Source organism: Lates calcarifer, linkage group LG19, assembly GCF_001640805.2.
Source record: "Lates calcarifer isolate ASB-BC8 linkage group LG19, TLL_Latcal_v3, whole genome shotgun sequence".
Classification (NCBI taxonomy): Eukaryota; Metazoa; Chordata; class Actinopteri; family Centropomidae; genus Lates; species Lates calcarifer.
The window spans coordinates 7,830,696-7,845,075 of record NC_066851.1 but is presented as its reverse complement, the minus strand read 5'-3'; the positions used below and the strand labels follow the sequence as shown (position 1 = coordinate 7,845,075).

Genomic DNA, 14,380 nt, shown 5'->3' with positions numbered 1-14,380 from the left:
ATGGTGTGTGTTACGGCGAGGGTTTCTGCCCCACATATACAGAGCAATGAGCATAAGCCCATCACAGAACAATTTCTGCTTATGTTCAATATAACCAGTACAACACTGTCATCTGTATGGGGATTTGTTCCCACTGGGAGTATGCTTTCATGGTAACACAAGTTCCTTTGAATGAGTGTTTGCAAAGTGGCCCATATTATTGTTACATTATTGATGAAGCTAATGCAGTGTATCTCTGGGTTATGTGTTTAAAACCTAAGTACTTTCCTTGTGTTTTCAGGGAACAAATCTCAAAGGGAGGAGCTGGACTCTATCCTCTTTATTTTTGAAGTAAGTCATTTGTCTTTTTCTGCGCTGATGTCTCCGTCTCTGATTTCTGCTGATAGCTGCTGCAGCCTCAACCTGTTTACTGCTGAACTCTGGGGTGGAACCACAGTTTCCATGGTGCCTCACTGCATACCCTAGTTACTTCCTGAATTTGCCTTAAATAGCCTGGAAATCAATTGGAGATTGGAGAAATTGCAGATGAAAAAAGCCTAATTTTCCAGCCTTTGACAGGTTGTGGGAGAGAGTTCAGTTCATTTCTTGTTTTTAAAACCTATAGTAGGTGTATATACAAATCAGAGGAGGTATGTCTTATTTCTCTGTGTGTGGAGCATTGTTGGCTCTATAGCCCCTCCCTCTGTTTTTCTGAACACTCTTATGTTGCACATGGAGGTTAAAGTCCCCTACCTTGTTTTCCCACCTGACTGCAAAGGTAGCTCCAGTTTCCAATACAAACAGTGTGCTCTCCAGTTACATTTGCTCAGGGCAGGGTTGTAAGGATGGCAGCAAATCAAAAAAAAAAATGGGGGGCAGTCTGTTTGTACCTCTTTGTTCAGTATATCTTGTCCTAGTTTTTCTGATCACTTGGGAGCTGTGTGTGGGAGTGTTCTTTGCATTATGTCCAACATAGAGTAAGTCACTCCAGCTAAAACAGCACAGATGACGTTGGATTCAGGCCCACTGACCAATTCATGAGGTTGTTACGGTAGCAACGGGCCAGACACAGCTGTGGTCTGTCTTTCACTGTGGATTCCTAATTTGCTAGTCAGGAAAATCTAATGCAACTTGGGCTCTATTTTCATATAATCACATTACATCTTTTTTGCTCCTGTCTGGTTGATGCATTACGTGCAAAGTAGTACATTTTAGAGCGTGCATTATATGCAGTTTGTTTGATTGTTTGCTGATAGTCATTCAGGTTGGCAATCTTATGTAGAATTTAGGCTTGTTTTTTAGCCTGCTATTTGAAAGGTAAATTAGTCTAGTCATGATAAAAAAAATCTCATTAAGATTGGTGCTCCCTCTCTGTTAAAAAGAAAACTAACTCACTAGACTCCAGTTTTCTCTGCTCCTTACGAAGACAGCCTCCCTGCTTGTCCACAGTCAGTCATCTGACCTGTAAATAAAGCCTGGATTCATGGCTGCTACATATTTATGGAGTCATCTTTCAAAAAAGAACTAATATTGAAAGCAGCTTAACCCTCATTTGTCCCCTTTTAGCCCCTGCCTGTGACGACGTGTGCTTTTACCCGTGCACTGAAAAGATAAGCTTGCTTTGAGTGGTGTGTACAGGACAGATACAGGGTTGCTTTGATCCTGAGCTCTGCTACACCGTGCGGACTTTCTCTTTTATGCCATACTGGATTAGGCACGTTGGATCATACATGGTCATATCAATGGATACATTTGTGCTCACAAACATGCACTACTAATATGTATCATAACAAATGCATAAAAGATTAACAAGTTAATTGTGCATTGTAATCATTATCTGTTCTGTACCAGTAAATTACAGCTTAAGCTGAATTGAAATTTGAGGCATTTTACCATAAATCCAAACTTCTCTTAACAGGATAATGCTTCTCATAAATGTGTATCATTTGTTTTAGTCACAGAAGTCAACCAACCAGGACATAAGCCCCAGCAGCCTTTGTCCAACAAGCCTCAGAGCGGTGTATAGAGTAGCTATGAATAAATAGCTGCTGGGACAAAAGCCATTTTGCGGGTCTGTGCTTTGCGACATACTTTAATGCTCTATGACAGGTTAAGAAGAACAGAAAGCTCAGCATCGCTGCCCCTCTTATTCTGTGGAGTAATTTCCCTGGAAAGCCACAGTTATGTCCTCATCTCTCCAGGCAGACAGGGATATGGTCTCTCACACTCTCCATCACCTGAGTCCCTCCTTGCATTCAAATCTGGCTGACATATACAGTACACGTCTCCAGTGTGTGTGTTTGCTTTGAGCTGGCTGTACGGGGATTACTTCACTGTCATGATGAGGTATGTGACCCCTTTTTCCGTGGGTTGCTGTGGGGGAGTATGATCCCCATACCGAGCCTGTTTGAGTAATGTATATCTAGAAGGGGTAATCTTTTGTCCCTCCCCCTAAACTCTGCCTGAACACCCCACCCCCACTGCCGCCACCACCACCAGCCATCGCCATTCCCCTCCAGGATTTCTTTGTGTCTGCTGTCACAGAGGCATCCATGGTAGTTTGTGATGCTGCACCAGGACTGACAGATGGGAGACCTGATCTCTGTGAGAATGTAACAACATTGCTGAAAATGCAAGATTGCTAATCTTATACCCTATGTGTTTTTTTTTTTAACACACAAAGAGTTAAGCAACAGAATTATTCAGTACTTTTGTAACTTTAATTAAGTATTGACCTATTAATATTATAAAAATGTTGTGTATTTTTTGTGTAGGTTTTTTTTAAATGCAGAAATGCTGTATTGTCTATGATGCACCTAAATCACTGGTCTTGAGAAGTGGCATATGTTCATCAGAGACCTGTGCATAAACAAGGTGTGACTGTAAGTTAAATACCCTTGTATATGAAACTGCATCATTCCTTGGCAACAATTCCTGTGAAAAGAAAATTAGAATTTTGCACAATGCTAGAAACCCCTCAGGCTATAATAAGCTCAATTCTAGAAAATGAAGAGTATTGTACAGCTGAAGATCTGAGTGTCAGCATAAGGCCTTTGGTAGCTCTGACGGACCTACAGGGTTCATGGCTGAGGTGAAAGATATTGTTCATATAGCAGCTATTGCCCGGGTACCTCACCAGCAGATAAAGGTTTCCCATCATGGTCTGGTGAGACCTAAATCAAGGTAGCCATCTTACTAAATGTTGTGTTTGATGTAACCCAAACAACACATTGGCAGAAACACCAGCACCACTATGAAGCAGCATGGTGAGAAACACTCCATTGTCATCAGCAAGGAGGTGGCAGCATCATGCTCTGGGAATGCTTCACTGCAATCGGATCCCTGGAGGGTTTGTGAAAGCAGAGGGTTAAAGTCTGGAGGAAAAACTTCTGCTGTGTGAAGCATAACTGCAGCTTGGACAAAGTATTTTCCAGCATGACAATGACCCCAAAGCTAAAACCCAAGCTTTAAAAACAGAAATCTTAATGTCTTTAAGTGGCAAGGGTCCAATCCAGACCTCAGTCTAATTGAGAAGTTGGTTCAGGCCTGCTGCTTGCTCATGGTCCAGATTTAACTATACAGAGTTTTAGCAGTTATGCCCAGATATACAATGCTGACACAGACCTATTGATTATTCATTTAGGGTTATAATGGTTTGTGTTCCTGTGTTTGCAAAAAGAGTTTTCAAGGATCGACACTTGGCAGATGTGTAAGACAATGTCCTTGTCACTTGGATAATGTCTGCCTCCCTTTGGCAACCATTTCTATATTGAATTGGAATCAAAATGCATTCTTTCTGATCGCCTTCATGTCACTTCTTGCTGTTTTACAACCAAGTACAGAAAACCTGCTGTAGAAAAACACCAATTACACAGGAAGTAGGTGTAATATAGGAGAGAAACTGGAAAGAGTAACTTTCTGCTTTAAGGAGACTATTTTTGTTGTTCTCAGTACTGATTCTCAAGCCTCAGGGACTCTAGCTTGTTTACTCCCATATGACTGTAGATGACCTCTTGCTGTCTGAAAGCAGTTCGATCCTGGTGCCACAGAGGTTGTGGGACAGGTTAAGGGACAGCATTGGGACCAACAAAACTCAGAAGGAAGTCTGTTCATGTCCACTTTCACTCCAGGATGTGACCTCACTATGACCCGTCCTGCCGTCCGTCATCCGGACCTGACTCAGCATTTTGAATTCCCCTTGCCATCCTCTCTGAACCCACCCCCACCACACCCCCATTTAGATTTGAGCCATGACTTACTGGTTTGCCTTGTTTGGATAAATCTGTCTATTTAAAAAGAGTTTACCTTATTTTTTGATGGATAACTGAATTTAACCCAGATCAGGGGTAATGGTAATTCTGCCATCTTTTAGAAAGCTGGAGAAAATCAGAGGCTTTGGACTGAGTTTATTTACCCAAGATGATCACATGAGATCAAAAATGGAAGGAGATCCACAGCAGACCCACCAGAAACACACTGGGAAAGGGAGCAAGATATTACTGTTTACAAAAACAATTTGCCAAGTTAAGTCAGGAACCTAACATTTAAAAAGGAAGACCATGTTAAGGAGGACTGAATCATATTATTGTCCACCTGCCACAGCTCATGGCAAACAGAGGATTGATTGTGGCTGATGTTCATTTAAATGCCACACATACAAATTATGCTCCTTTTTAAGCAGCATTTGTGTAAATGGCCAGAAATTAGAAAGTTGGTAATTAATAACACAGTGTCATTCTGTATCATAAACAACCATCAACAGTCCTGTCTTTTCTGCGTAGCGTAATGGCATCATATTCTTCTTCATACACATCAACTGAAACTCTCCTCTACATGTTGGCTAACGTGTCTGAGAAATTAACCCAGGGCCATTTAGCTAAGTGATTTCTTTTTCTCCTTCATTCCTCTTTAGTGCTAGTTATGACTGACAGCTCAGCAGCAGGTGATTATTGGTTAATGCATAAATGCAAATTTACTAAGTGTATCTTGGGTTTGCATATGGGACAGACTGAGTAAATGACTCTTTGCTATGTTTAACCTGTTCCTGAGCCTTCAGACCTGAACTGCTGCATTTCTGCTGTACATTCTACAGATAACACTTTTTGTCACATGCAAGAACACAGATTTATGAACATTTTACAGATGCTTTTCTTTCAATAAATGTGTAGTTTTTTAACATGTGATTTAGCATGACTCACTTGTCCAAAACTATTTGTGTGTAATCATGAAAATAATGTCATGATGGTCCTGGAGGAAGCCTGCCGCAGCTTGGCTTCCACATAGGGCAAAGAGGAACCTGAGCCTGATGGCTGAGCTAACTGGCACTGAGAAGCCAGAGAGGGAGTTTGGTTGCCCTCTGCTGCCACCCACTGGCTACAGAGGAGAATGAGAATGAAAACATCTCTTTACTATGTTCATACTTGATGGATATTTTGGTGAATATTTCTAGAATATAATTCAAAGTGCCTTAGGCTTTAAACTGTATGATATTCTTAGGTTACTATACATGACAAATACTTTACTAGCCTGTATTAACCAATGCCTTTACCAGCAAATAATGAGGGCAAGCTAAGAAATTTGGTTAGCATGTAAATAAGCAGCCTGGTATGGTCTACACTGTCCTACTGGCACTACCTTAAAAAGTATTTCAAACAAAGCAGGTGTCTCTGCTTAAACTGTGTATGAGGCCAGCAAGTCATTGTAGCTTCAGGGACTTGTTGTCTTTTGGTAGGCTGAATATGCTCTGCCATAATGCAAAGAGAGAACAGTATTTCACTATACTTTCTATACAGTTTACTGTGTTTTACGATTTACGTTTTCCCTTTGTTTTGTCATTGTTTTGACACTGGTCATTTTCTGCATGTACAGTTTTACTGTATCTGCATTGTGTTAGGTTCATGCTTTGTGTCTCCATTGTTTTTGACTCTGGTGATTTCATTGTTCTTATAATCATCTCATCAAAAACCTGAACAATATGTAAAGGACTGCATTTCTTCTGAGAGTCCTGAATGTCTATTGATGCCATCTAAAAGCCCTTGTAGACCACCTCTGGGAGAAGTGTATTCTGTGTCATGTTCAGGCCCTGCGGCTGGAAACCTAAGTGCGGATCATGTAAATGTGTTAAGGCGGCTGTTGTACCACAGTAATGCCCCCATCTTTATGCTGGAGTATGGCTGCAGATTAGAGTAACTCCACCAACCTCTAGTCCAGCAGACTCTGCATTCGCCTTGTATCAGCCAGTAAATTCCTCATTGTTGCAGCCGCCATTCCAGCTCCACAGGGAGTCTTTCTGAGCTAGCTTCTCCATCTCATTCCCACTCTCCCTTCCTGGTGCTCTGTAAGGAGAGAGAGAGATGGTGTTATTGTGTCCACACACACACACACACACACACACACACACACACACACACACAGGGAAAGGCTTAAGCAGGCTACCCTGCTGTGTTACTGCCCAGCATAATGTGTCTGCTGCGCCAAGGAGACAGAGTGGTGGAGGCCAGTACAGAGCCTGTACGGAGATGTAATAATCCCATGTGGGATCAATAGCAAGGTGCAGCCTCACGCCTGTACACGCATATCATCACATCTGTGGATCAGAGGGAAGTTGAGCAGCACAGATAGTCATTCAGCTCACCCTTAAAGTGATGTATGTCTTTCAGTATCTCTACTGTCACTGATAATGACAGGGATTTACTCTCAGAGGACAAGAAGGGAAAGTTAAAGATTGAGGATGACAAGGGAAGAAGGCTGTTGTTGACAAACTGAGACACTCAAAACACAAGATTACTCATAGTGTAGCGTAGCAGTGGACAACAAAATGTCATCATATCCCTTCTTTCAGAGCAATATTATTGCACTAATATGAAGATTTTGCAACAGCACATGATCAGTTGGTCATCTGAAACAGTTTAATTAAACTAACATGTATATGACATATGAAATATATAATCTGAAAATCACAAATTTCTTTTTATAATCCACTTAACACATATTCACTCAAAGTTATTCAACTTCAGTTTCATTTATTAAATAATTTAATCTTCATAAGCCTTGTTCCGTCAACAAAGCAAAGAATCCTTGAGATTATAAAAGATGACACTTGGCAGTTTTATTCTCCTCCTATGCTATGAAATGATGTCTTGTTTTTTCTCACTTGCTGCTGCAACACTTCTGCAGCTGGACTTAATCTTTGTAGCTCTGTCATTCACATTTTTTATCAAGCTCTGTATCCTTCTCTTTCCTGTGTTTCTCACTCTCCAGGGCAGTTGAGCTTTTTATCATGCTGACCAGAGTTGGTTGGCTGGTTGAGTGGGTCAGAGCTGCATACGTAACACAGTAACGGACAGACTTGACCTCTACATTGTAATCATGAAGTCTTATTGGGTCAGTGATTAGGATTTGATGAGAAGTGAGCCATTGGGGCATCAACTGCTCACAGCGCACTGACTATTAACTAGCCATGCATGCACGCGCACACACACATCAGCCATCCCCCCTGCCTTTTTTCATCTCTCCAGAGGGACCCAGTTAACCTGTCGCTGCATTCAAGAATAATGATAGGCTGCTGAAAGGTTAGGGCGCCCTAATTGAGTTGTAAAGCGGTTGTTGGCGAGGTGATGACATTTCTCAGTGCTGTCCTGTGTCACAGGGATCTGCAGGCATGCCAGGCCAAGTGGAAAGAAAGGGCAAGGATGTTGCATTCCTTAAGTGTATACTGCTTTGGTCAAACAGTGACACTTACCAAAGCAAAGTCAGTTGTTGTTTCCTCCCTCTGCTTTTATTTTGGAATTAGATAAAAATAACATGACTGTAACTACCAATTATTTCCATTATCTCTTGATCTACAGAGTATTTTCTTAATTAATTGATTATTTGTTTGATCTATGAGATGTCAGGAAAAGAAAAAAAAGGCTGTTTTTCTTTTTCCTCTTTCTATTCAAATAACTGAGAAATAGTTTCAGCTATTCAGCTGGTCATTGTGTTGGTTCTTGCTTAAAGAATGCTTCAGCAAAGTGAATGGTGAAGAGAAAAGGCCCTACCATGTAACCTAATGCCATCTATATGATGGAATGTACCAGTCTCTAATAACGTATCATTTATTTAACCTAATCATTGCTTTTTCTATTTTTCATCAGAAAATTCTACAACTTCTGCCTGAAAAAATCTACAACCGATGGCAGTTTCACAGTATAGGTAGGTATTGATAACCACTATGAAATACTGCACTACCTTAAATTCTTTACCTGACAGGTAGTTATGGGCTGTGTTTTTGTCTTTCCTCCTTATGCTTCTGTAACCTCTGAGATACACATGGTGGTGGTGACATTTTTTAGTCACCACCACCATGCCTCAGCCTTCCATAATGAAGAGAAAATAATTAGTCTTAGAAGGGGATGTAAATGGGAAATGCAAATGAGCACTTCATTTGAAATGCAAATAAGTAATTGAATTATGCTGGCATGATTTCAGTCCCACACGAAAAAGGAAAACCCTTGCAAGAAGCGATAACCTCAATTATAACTGTTGTTTGTCAGCCGCTGGCAGCTAAACAGTCTGGGTCTAGATCACTGTTGTAGATTGGCCCTCCCCTCAGGCTTGTAATTCCAAATATCAGGACTCATCTTGGGGGTGGATGCCCCAGACAATTTCACTTTTTTTGTCGGTCATTGGCCAACAAATCATCGCAGGTTTAAAGCTGCCTCTTGGCCTTTTCCTGAACTCACCGAATTTTCTTTGCCATTCATCAGTTCATGTGTCACTAGTCAAGATGCTGTGCTGTCACTATGTACTTCTGCTCTGAAGAATGTGTGGTGGTGACTGGATAGCTTTTCGCCATACCTGAGTTTTAATTGAATTCCAAAGATAACTTTTCCTTCACATATTTTTTTATCACATTCTACAATAGAATTGCTGAAAGCATTTTAGTTTCCTTTAATAAATTCCTTATGGTGGATAGTGTAGGTCAGGAATGGCATTAATGACTTTTAGTGTTTTTTTTTTTTAGCTGAGGATTGCAAGGTCACAGACATTTGACACAGACCATTAAAAGCTGAAGAAAATCCTCAAACCTTTTATCATCCTTTGCCTGCTTACTTATAATTCCTTCTGTCCTGAGCCCAAGACCTGTGAAAGGATTCCTTTATGCCTTTATGTGAGCAACATAGAAATGTTATTGATTTAATCCTTTGAGAGGAGAATAATGAAAGCACCAGACATACTCACTTGTAAACTCACATGCAAACAGGCTTTGTTATACTTTTTGAAGAACTCAGCCAGGTCTTCATGGCTACCACTTAAATATGCCAAATCACTCAGTTAAAGTTCTTCTTGATTAAGACTTAAACAGCTTTACTTTTGTCCTAACATAATTCTGATTGTAACCTTAATCCTAAATTTAAAATCACTATTAGGACCTGCCAAAATTTCTTCATAGCCCACAGTGTCCTCATAAGAATAGTGTTGCCTGCACGCTGTCAAGTGCACATTCTGACTCACACACACAGACCTCTTCCGCCCAAGGTATTTAGCAATCAGAGCAATGTCTCATTTGATTACAGCAGAACCAGATTGCCTTCATGAATGCATGTCGCTGCCAACTGATGTTAATTTTCATCAGGAAAATGTGAATCCTTGCCACTCTCCCCACTAGCTTGTCAGGACCACCCATCAAGGTCAATTTGTGTCAGTGGAGATGACAAGCAGGTCCCTGCTTTCAGCTTTGTGTTGTTTGTTGTGGCTCTGCTTGTTGTGAAGGGGACTTGTGTTGAATATTTGGATTGCAAAAGTCTTTGACAAAGTGTTTTTTTGTTTTGTATTGTTTCTTTCAGGTTCTATTCTGAAAAAGCTTCTACACACTGGAAATTCATTCAAGGTACTGTGCCACAAGATCAGAAAAATCAGCATTTTCTAGCTCAGAAATTTGGCTACACTGCAGGTCACATTTGGGTTTGTATGTGTGTATATACAGACTGTTAAAATTAGCTTTTTTGTGTTTATCTATTAATATGTCCCAATGTCCTTCTGTCTAGATCCGCTGTGAGGGGATCCGTCTTTTCCTACTGTGGCTGCAGGCCCTGAGGGACAACTGTGCTGAGGAACAGTTCCTTATCTTTGCCTGCCTGGTGCCAGGATTCCCTGCTGTGCCCTCCTCCAGAGGGCCCTGCACCCTTGACACCATCATTTACAACCCCTTCTCCAACCCCCCTGATGGTGAGTCAGGGATACGCATGTGCACATTTACAATGGCATAGATTCTGTAACATTTATGTGATGAGGATGATCATAGAGGTCATCTAAAAGCATCCTAAATTGATATTGGTTTGTGCAGTTTATATTCCGTTTTAGTGGAGAACTCTTGTTTTCCTACATTAATTCAGATCTTTGTGTCTGTCATTCTGAGCAGCAAAAGTGGTGCCTGAGGAGATTACCCCGCTTGTTCCAGCTGTTGTGGGAGAAAAAGTTGCAGATGACCAGACCTGTTACATCCTTGAAACCTTGCTCAAGTACATGGTCATTCAGGTACTAACTAATTGTACTGGGAAAAGGACTATGCAACTATTTACCAGCTGCAGCTATAATGTGGTTATCATAACTGAATCTCAAATTTTGACTGAATACCTTGTTAGTATGAGGTGGTCCCAGTGGCCCGAGTTATATTGTAGTGCAAGGTTGCACATGATAGCAACACATATTGGCACAATAGGTGTGATTTGATCCATATCCTTTTTAGCTGTTTAAATTTGACAGTAACCTGCTGGGAGGTCCATAAATTTCATGGGGACTTGAAATGTGAACACTGATAATTATGGGAAAAATACGTCACCTGTAAATAGAAAATAATTATTTTTGTTGCTCAGCGAATGTGTTGTCAGGTAGTTTGTAATCCCTGTTGTGTACAACAGCATGATAAAAAAAGTACCATATCAGTTGTAAAGTGTGTAAAGTTGAAGTCTTTTAATCCTATGTGTACCTTGCCCAGACCATTTTCCCTCTATATACTGTTTCTTAGAGGAACCTTCAAACTATTGTGCTGGAAACAATATACTGTCACTGTCTGAGTGATGTTGGAACCATCTCCTCTCCCTGTAGCCTGACCTTCTCTGCCTTTGTGCTGTCTGTCTGCCAGGCATCCAGTTTAGAATGGAAGAACAAAGAGAACCAGAACACAGGCTTCAGGTTTCTCTTCAGCCTGTTCAAGAAGTACTACCTTCCACATTTATTCCCCTCCTTCACCAAACTCACAAACCTCTACAAGCCTTTATTAGGTAAGCTGACATACATATTTGCCTTTGTGCAGAAACCTTTTCAAAGTGAGTTTGTTACTGCAAAGGTACACACACTGTACTTGCAGACTGTTATCTGGGTTGTAAAGTCTCAAGTTTGACATGTCTGGTATGTTACATTTATGTGATGGGTAACATTTCTGTTCAGAAAAGTGACATATTTTTAGTCTCCATATGTGATACAGTTCATTCTGCAGGCTCTCATTGCAGACATCTACACGTACAGTAACACTAGGTCACACAGAAAGAAAATAACAAGTTAGTGTAAAATTATCTGAGCAGGTAACAAGTAAAAGGAATAAACAAATTTAAACAATATTCATCCTTTGAGGCTTTTTAATTAGTAAAATAATTCAGGTGGAACTGTTCTGCCCACTGAGAAATTGATTCTAATAAAAGAAAAAGTTGAAAATGTGGTAACTATTTAAGTTGAACTACAAACAAATGTATTTTGTTGAGAGAGAAGGTGTATGATTTATGCATGTATGTAGGATGTGTGCCGTTGTGAAATGGGCCCTCAAAAACTGATTCTAGAAGAAAAAAGCACAACAAGTGATAAACTTAATGTTCAGTTTTCAAGGCTTCATGGTTGAGTGAACTGTGTGATTCAGCTGGAAAAACTCTAAATACCTTTACAGTCAGGAGTTGGAGTTGATGTTCTCTCTTGCTCTCCTCCTTGTGTTCTTTGTTTAACCATCCCTCTGTCACCATCCTCTATTCTTCTTTCACTTTTCCACTCTTCCTCAATCAGACCTCCCCCACCACAGACCAAAACCCTTGTATGTGCCAGTGACCCGGAACAATGAGAGCACCTTCTGCACCAGGGATCAGTACCTGGCACCCCGTGTGGCCTTCATCACCTGGTTGGTCACCTTCTTCCTGGAGAAGAAGTATGTCAGCAGTGCTGCTGTGGCGCAGAGCGCCAAGAACGGCAACGAGGTCATTCCCAAACTCATCCAGGTGAGCCGGACAGTGCCCTTCTGTTGATTTTTTTCAGACGATCATTTAGGAGGAAGGAGGTAGATCTGTCATGAGTGTATTGTTGCAGCAAAACCTCTGAGCACTTCTATCTGTATAAAGATAGCTGGGAGCAACATCCTTCATCACATTAGCTTTAGCCAGTTGTACTAAGTAAAGTGGCAACTGACTTTGTTGCAACTTTCTTGTTTTGCTTGGCATAACGGTAAATCCAGGGACTGGAATCATGAGAAGAGACCGAGGAGAATAAAATGCTAAATTAATATTATTATGATTATACTGATTGATATGATTGATACAGCAGCCCATTCCTTATAAAAAATAACCACAAAGTACAACTAATCAACAAAGGAATTTCTAGTCAATGAGACTCTTGTGACCAATTATTTAACTGTGAGTAGGCAGCCCCGTAGCATACTAAGGAACTCTCACTAATCACCGTCTCTCCATGGTGGCCAGACTGTCACTGCAGGCAGTAGCAGCCAGGAGAAGGAGAAGGATAAGACATCAGATGGGGATACGAATGGACCAGCAGGGGAGCCTGAGAAGAGCCACTCCAACAGCAGCACACTGTCAGATCGACGGCCCAGCGATTCCAGTTTGTGTAGCATTGAGGAGGAGCACCGCTATGTCTATGACATGGTGCATGCCATCCTGCTGTCCACCAGGGACAATGTGAATTTTGTCAATGAGGTCTTCCACCAGGTACAGTGGGCTCACCAAGCAATATTTCTTGCTGTAAAAATTAAGTTCACTGTAGCTCTTTTATAGTTTTCATAGTGAGTCATGATCTAGCCAGCTGGATGTGATAACATGTGTAATGTTGCCCTCTGCTGGCCATTTGTTAACATAACTTGAATATCCTTCCTACAAACCAACCACCCTTTAAAACTATTCAAAAGACTCAATTAGTTACAAGTAAAAGTCCATGTTCTCCCTCCTAAGGCTTTTCTGCTGCCGTCCTGTGAGGCATCAGCAACCAGGAAGGTAATCAAAGTGTACAGGAAGTGGATCCTACAGGAGAAACCCAGCTTCATGACAGAGCCTGACACAACTACCCATGAAGATGAAGTGGATGACAGCTCTGGACAGATACTCACCACAGAGACAAACAGCATGCATGTACAGGTAAAAAGAATAAATGCATATTTTCATATATACTAATTTTGTGACTGATCATTATATAGTAAAAGGGTCCAAAAGTGATTGGCAGTGCAGTGTAATGGCTTTGTGTACTTATTTGATGTTAAAACTTTTGTCGTAAACTAAAACCACTATGGTAATCTCAAAACAGCTGAGATTTACAGTTTAAGACCACAGGATGTTTTTTCTTAACAAACATGGGAGCTCTTTTCTATAATGTATATAGTATCTGTTGTAGTGTCTTAGCTGATAACTACTAAACTGACCAACCTGCCATGTCTTCTACAAGACGGAGAGTCACGGTCACAGACGGTCGTCCAGCTGGGGCAGGACCTACTCATTCAGCAGCGCCATCAGTCGGGGCTTTCTCACTGAGGAGCAGAACAGGGACATCAAGGCTGGCATCCAGCCCACACTACAGGTCTGTCTCTGTGTTCAGAAGTGTGTTTTTACCCTGCGATCACAGCATGTGGCGATTAGAATTGGTACTCTCTAAACTGTATGCACTTTGTCTAATATTACTGTTCTCTCACTTACTTCATGTTTGTGTTTCATTGTTTGCTTTGTGTTTTCATGCACTAATATGTGTAGGTGTTCCTGACCAACTCATCCAATGTGTTCCTGTTGGAACCGTGCCAGGATGTACCTAAACTTCTGGAAAACCAGGTTGAGGTGTGCAAGGGTGTTCTTAGCATCTACCGGCACATGATCATGGAGCACACGATGAATACACAGACATGGTATTCAAATATATTTGGATGTTTTTCCCCATTTTTTGTGAGATATCCCTTCATGACTCTCATGTAATTTGAATTGATTTTACTCTGTGTTCTGCAGGGAGCAGATGCTGCAGGTACTGCTGAGGATCACTGAGGCGGTGATGAAGAGGCCACAGGAAAACCAAAGAAAAGACAGCTTTGCTGAAAGTTTAGCATCTATACTCTTTAGGGTATGTCTGCATATGCTTAGTTTTATATGAACTGATATACAGGGTATTT

At 41.1% G+C, this 14,380-nt stretch overlaps 1 protein-coding gene across 6 annotated transcripts in view; it reads left to right on the top strand.

The window, feature by feature from the left end:
* The window catches only part of ralgapa2 (Ral GTPase activating protein catalytic subunit alpha 2), an 85,472-nt gene that overhangs the window by 14,762 nt on the left and 56,330 nt on the right, over positions 1-14,380 (top strand). For all 6 annotated transcript variants that reach the window (XM_051078029.1, XM_018697787.2, XM_051078028.1 and 3 more), the window contains exons 3-14: positions 281-330; positions 8,115-8,172; positions 9,807-9,850; positions 10,008-10,188; positions 10,382-10,497; positions 11,105-11,243; positions 12,013-12,221; positions 12,699-12,944; positions 13,185-13,367; positions 13,672-13,803; positions 13,974-14,122; positions 14,220-14,331. In XM_051078029.1, the coding sequence (XP_050933986.1) occupies positions 281-330; positions 8,115-8,172; positions 9,807-9,850; positions 10,008-10,188; positions 10,382-10,497; positions 11,105-11,243; positions 12,013-12,221; positions 12,699-12,944; positions 13,185-13,367; positions 13,672-13,803; positions 13,974-14,122; positions 14,220-14,331 (1,619 nt within the window). The remainder of the gene's footprint in view (positions 1-280; positions 331-8,114; positions 8,173-9,806; positions 9,851-10,007; positions 10,189-10,381; positions 10,498-11,104; positions 11,244-12,012; positions 12,222-12,698; positions 12,945-13,184; positions 13,368-13,671; positions 13,804-13,973; positions 14,123-14,219; positions 14,332-14,380) is intronic.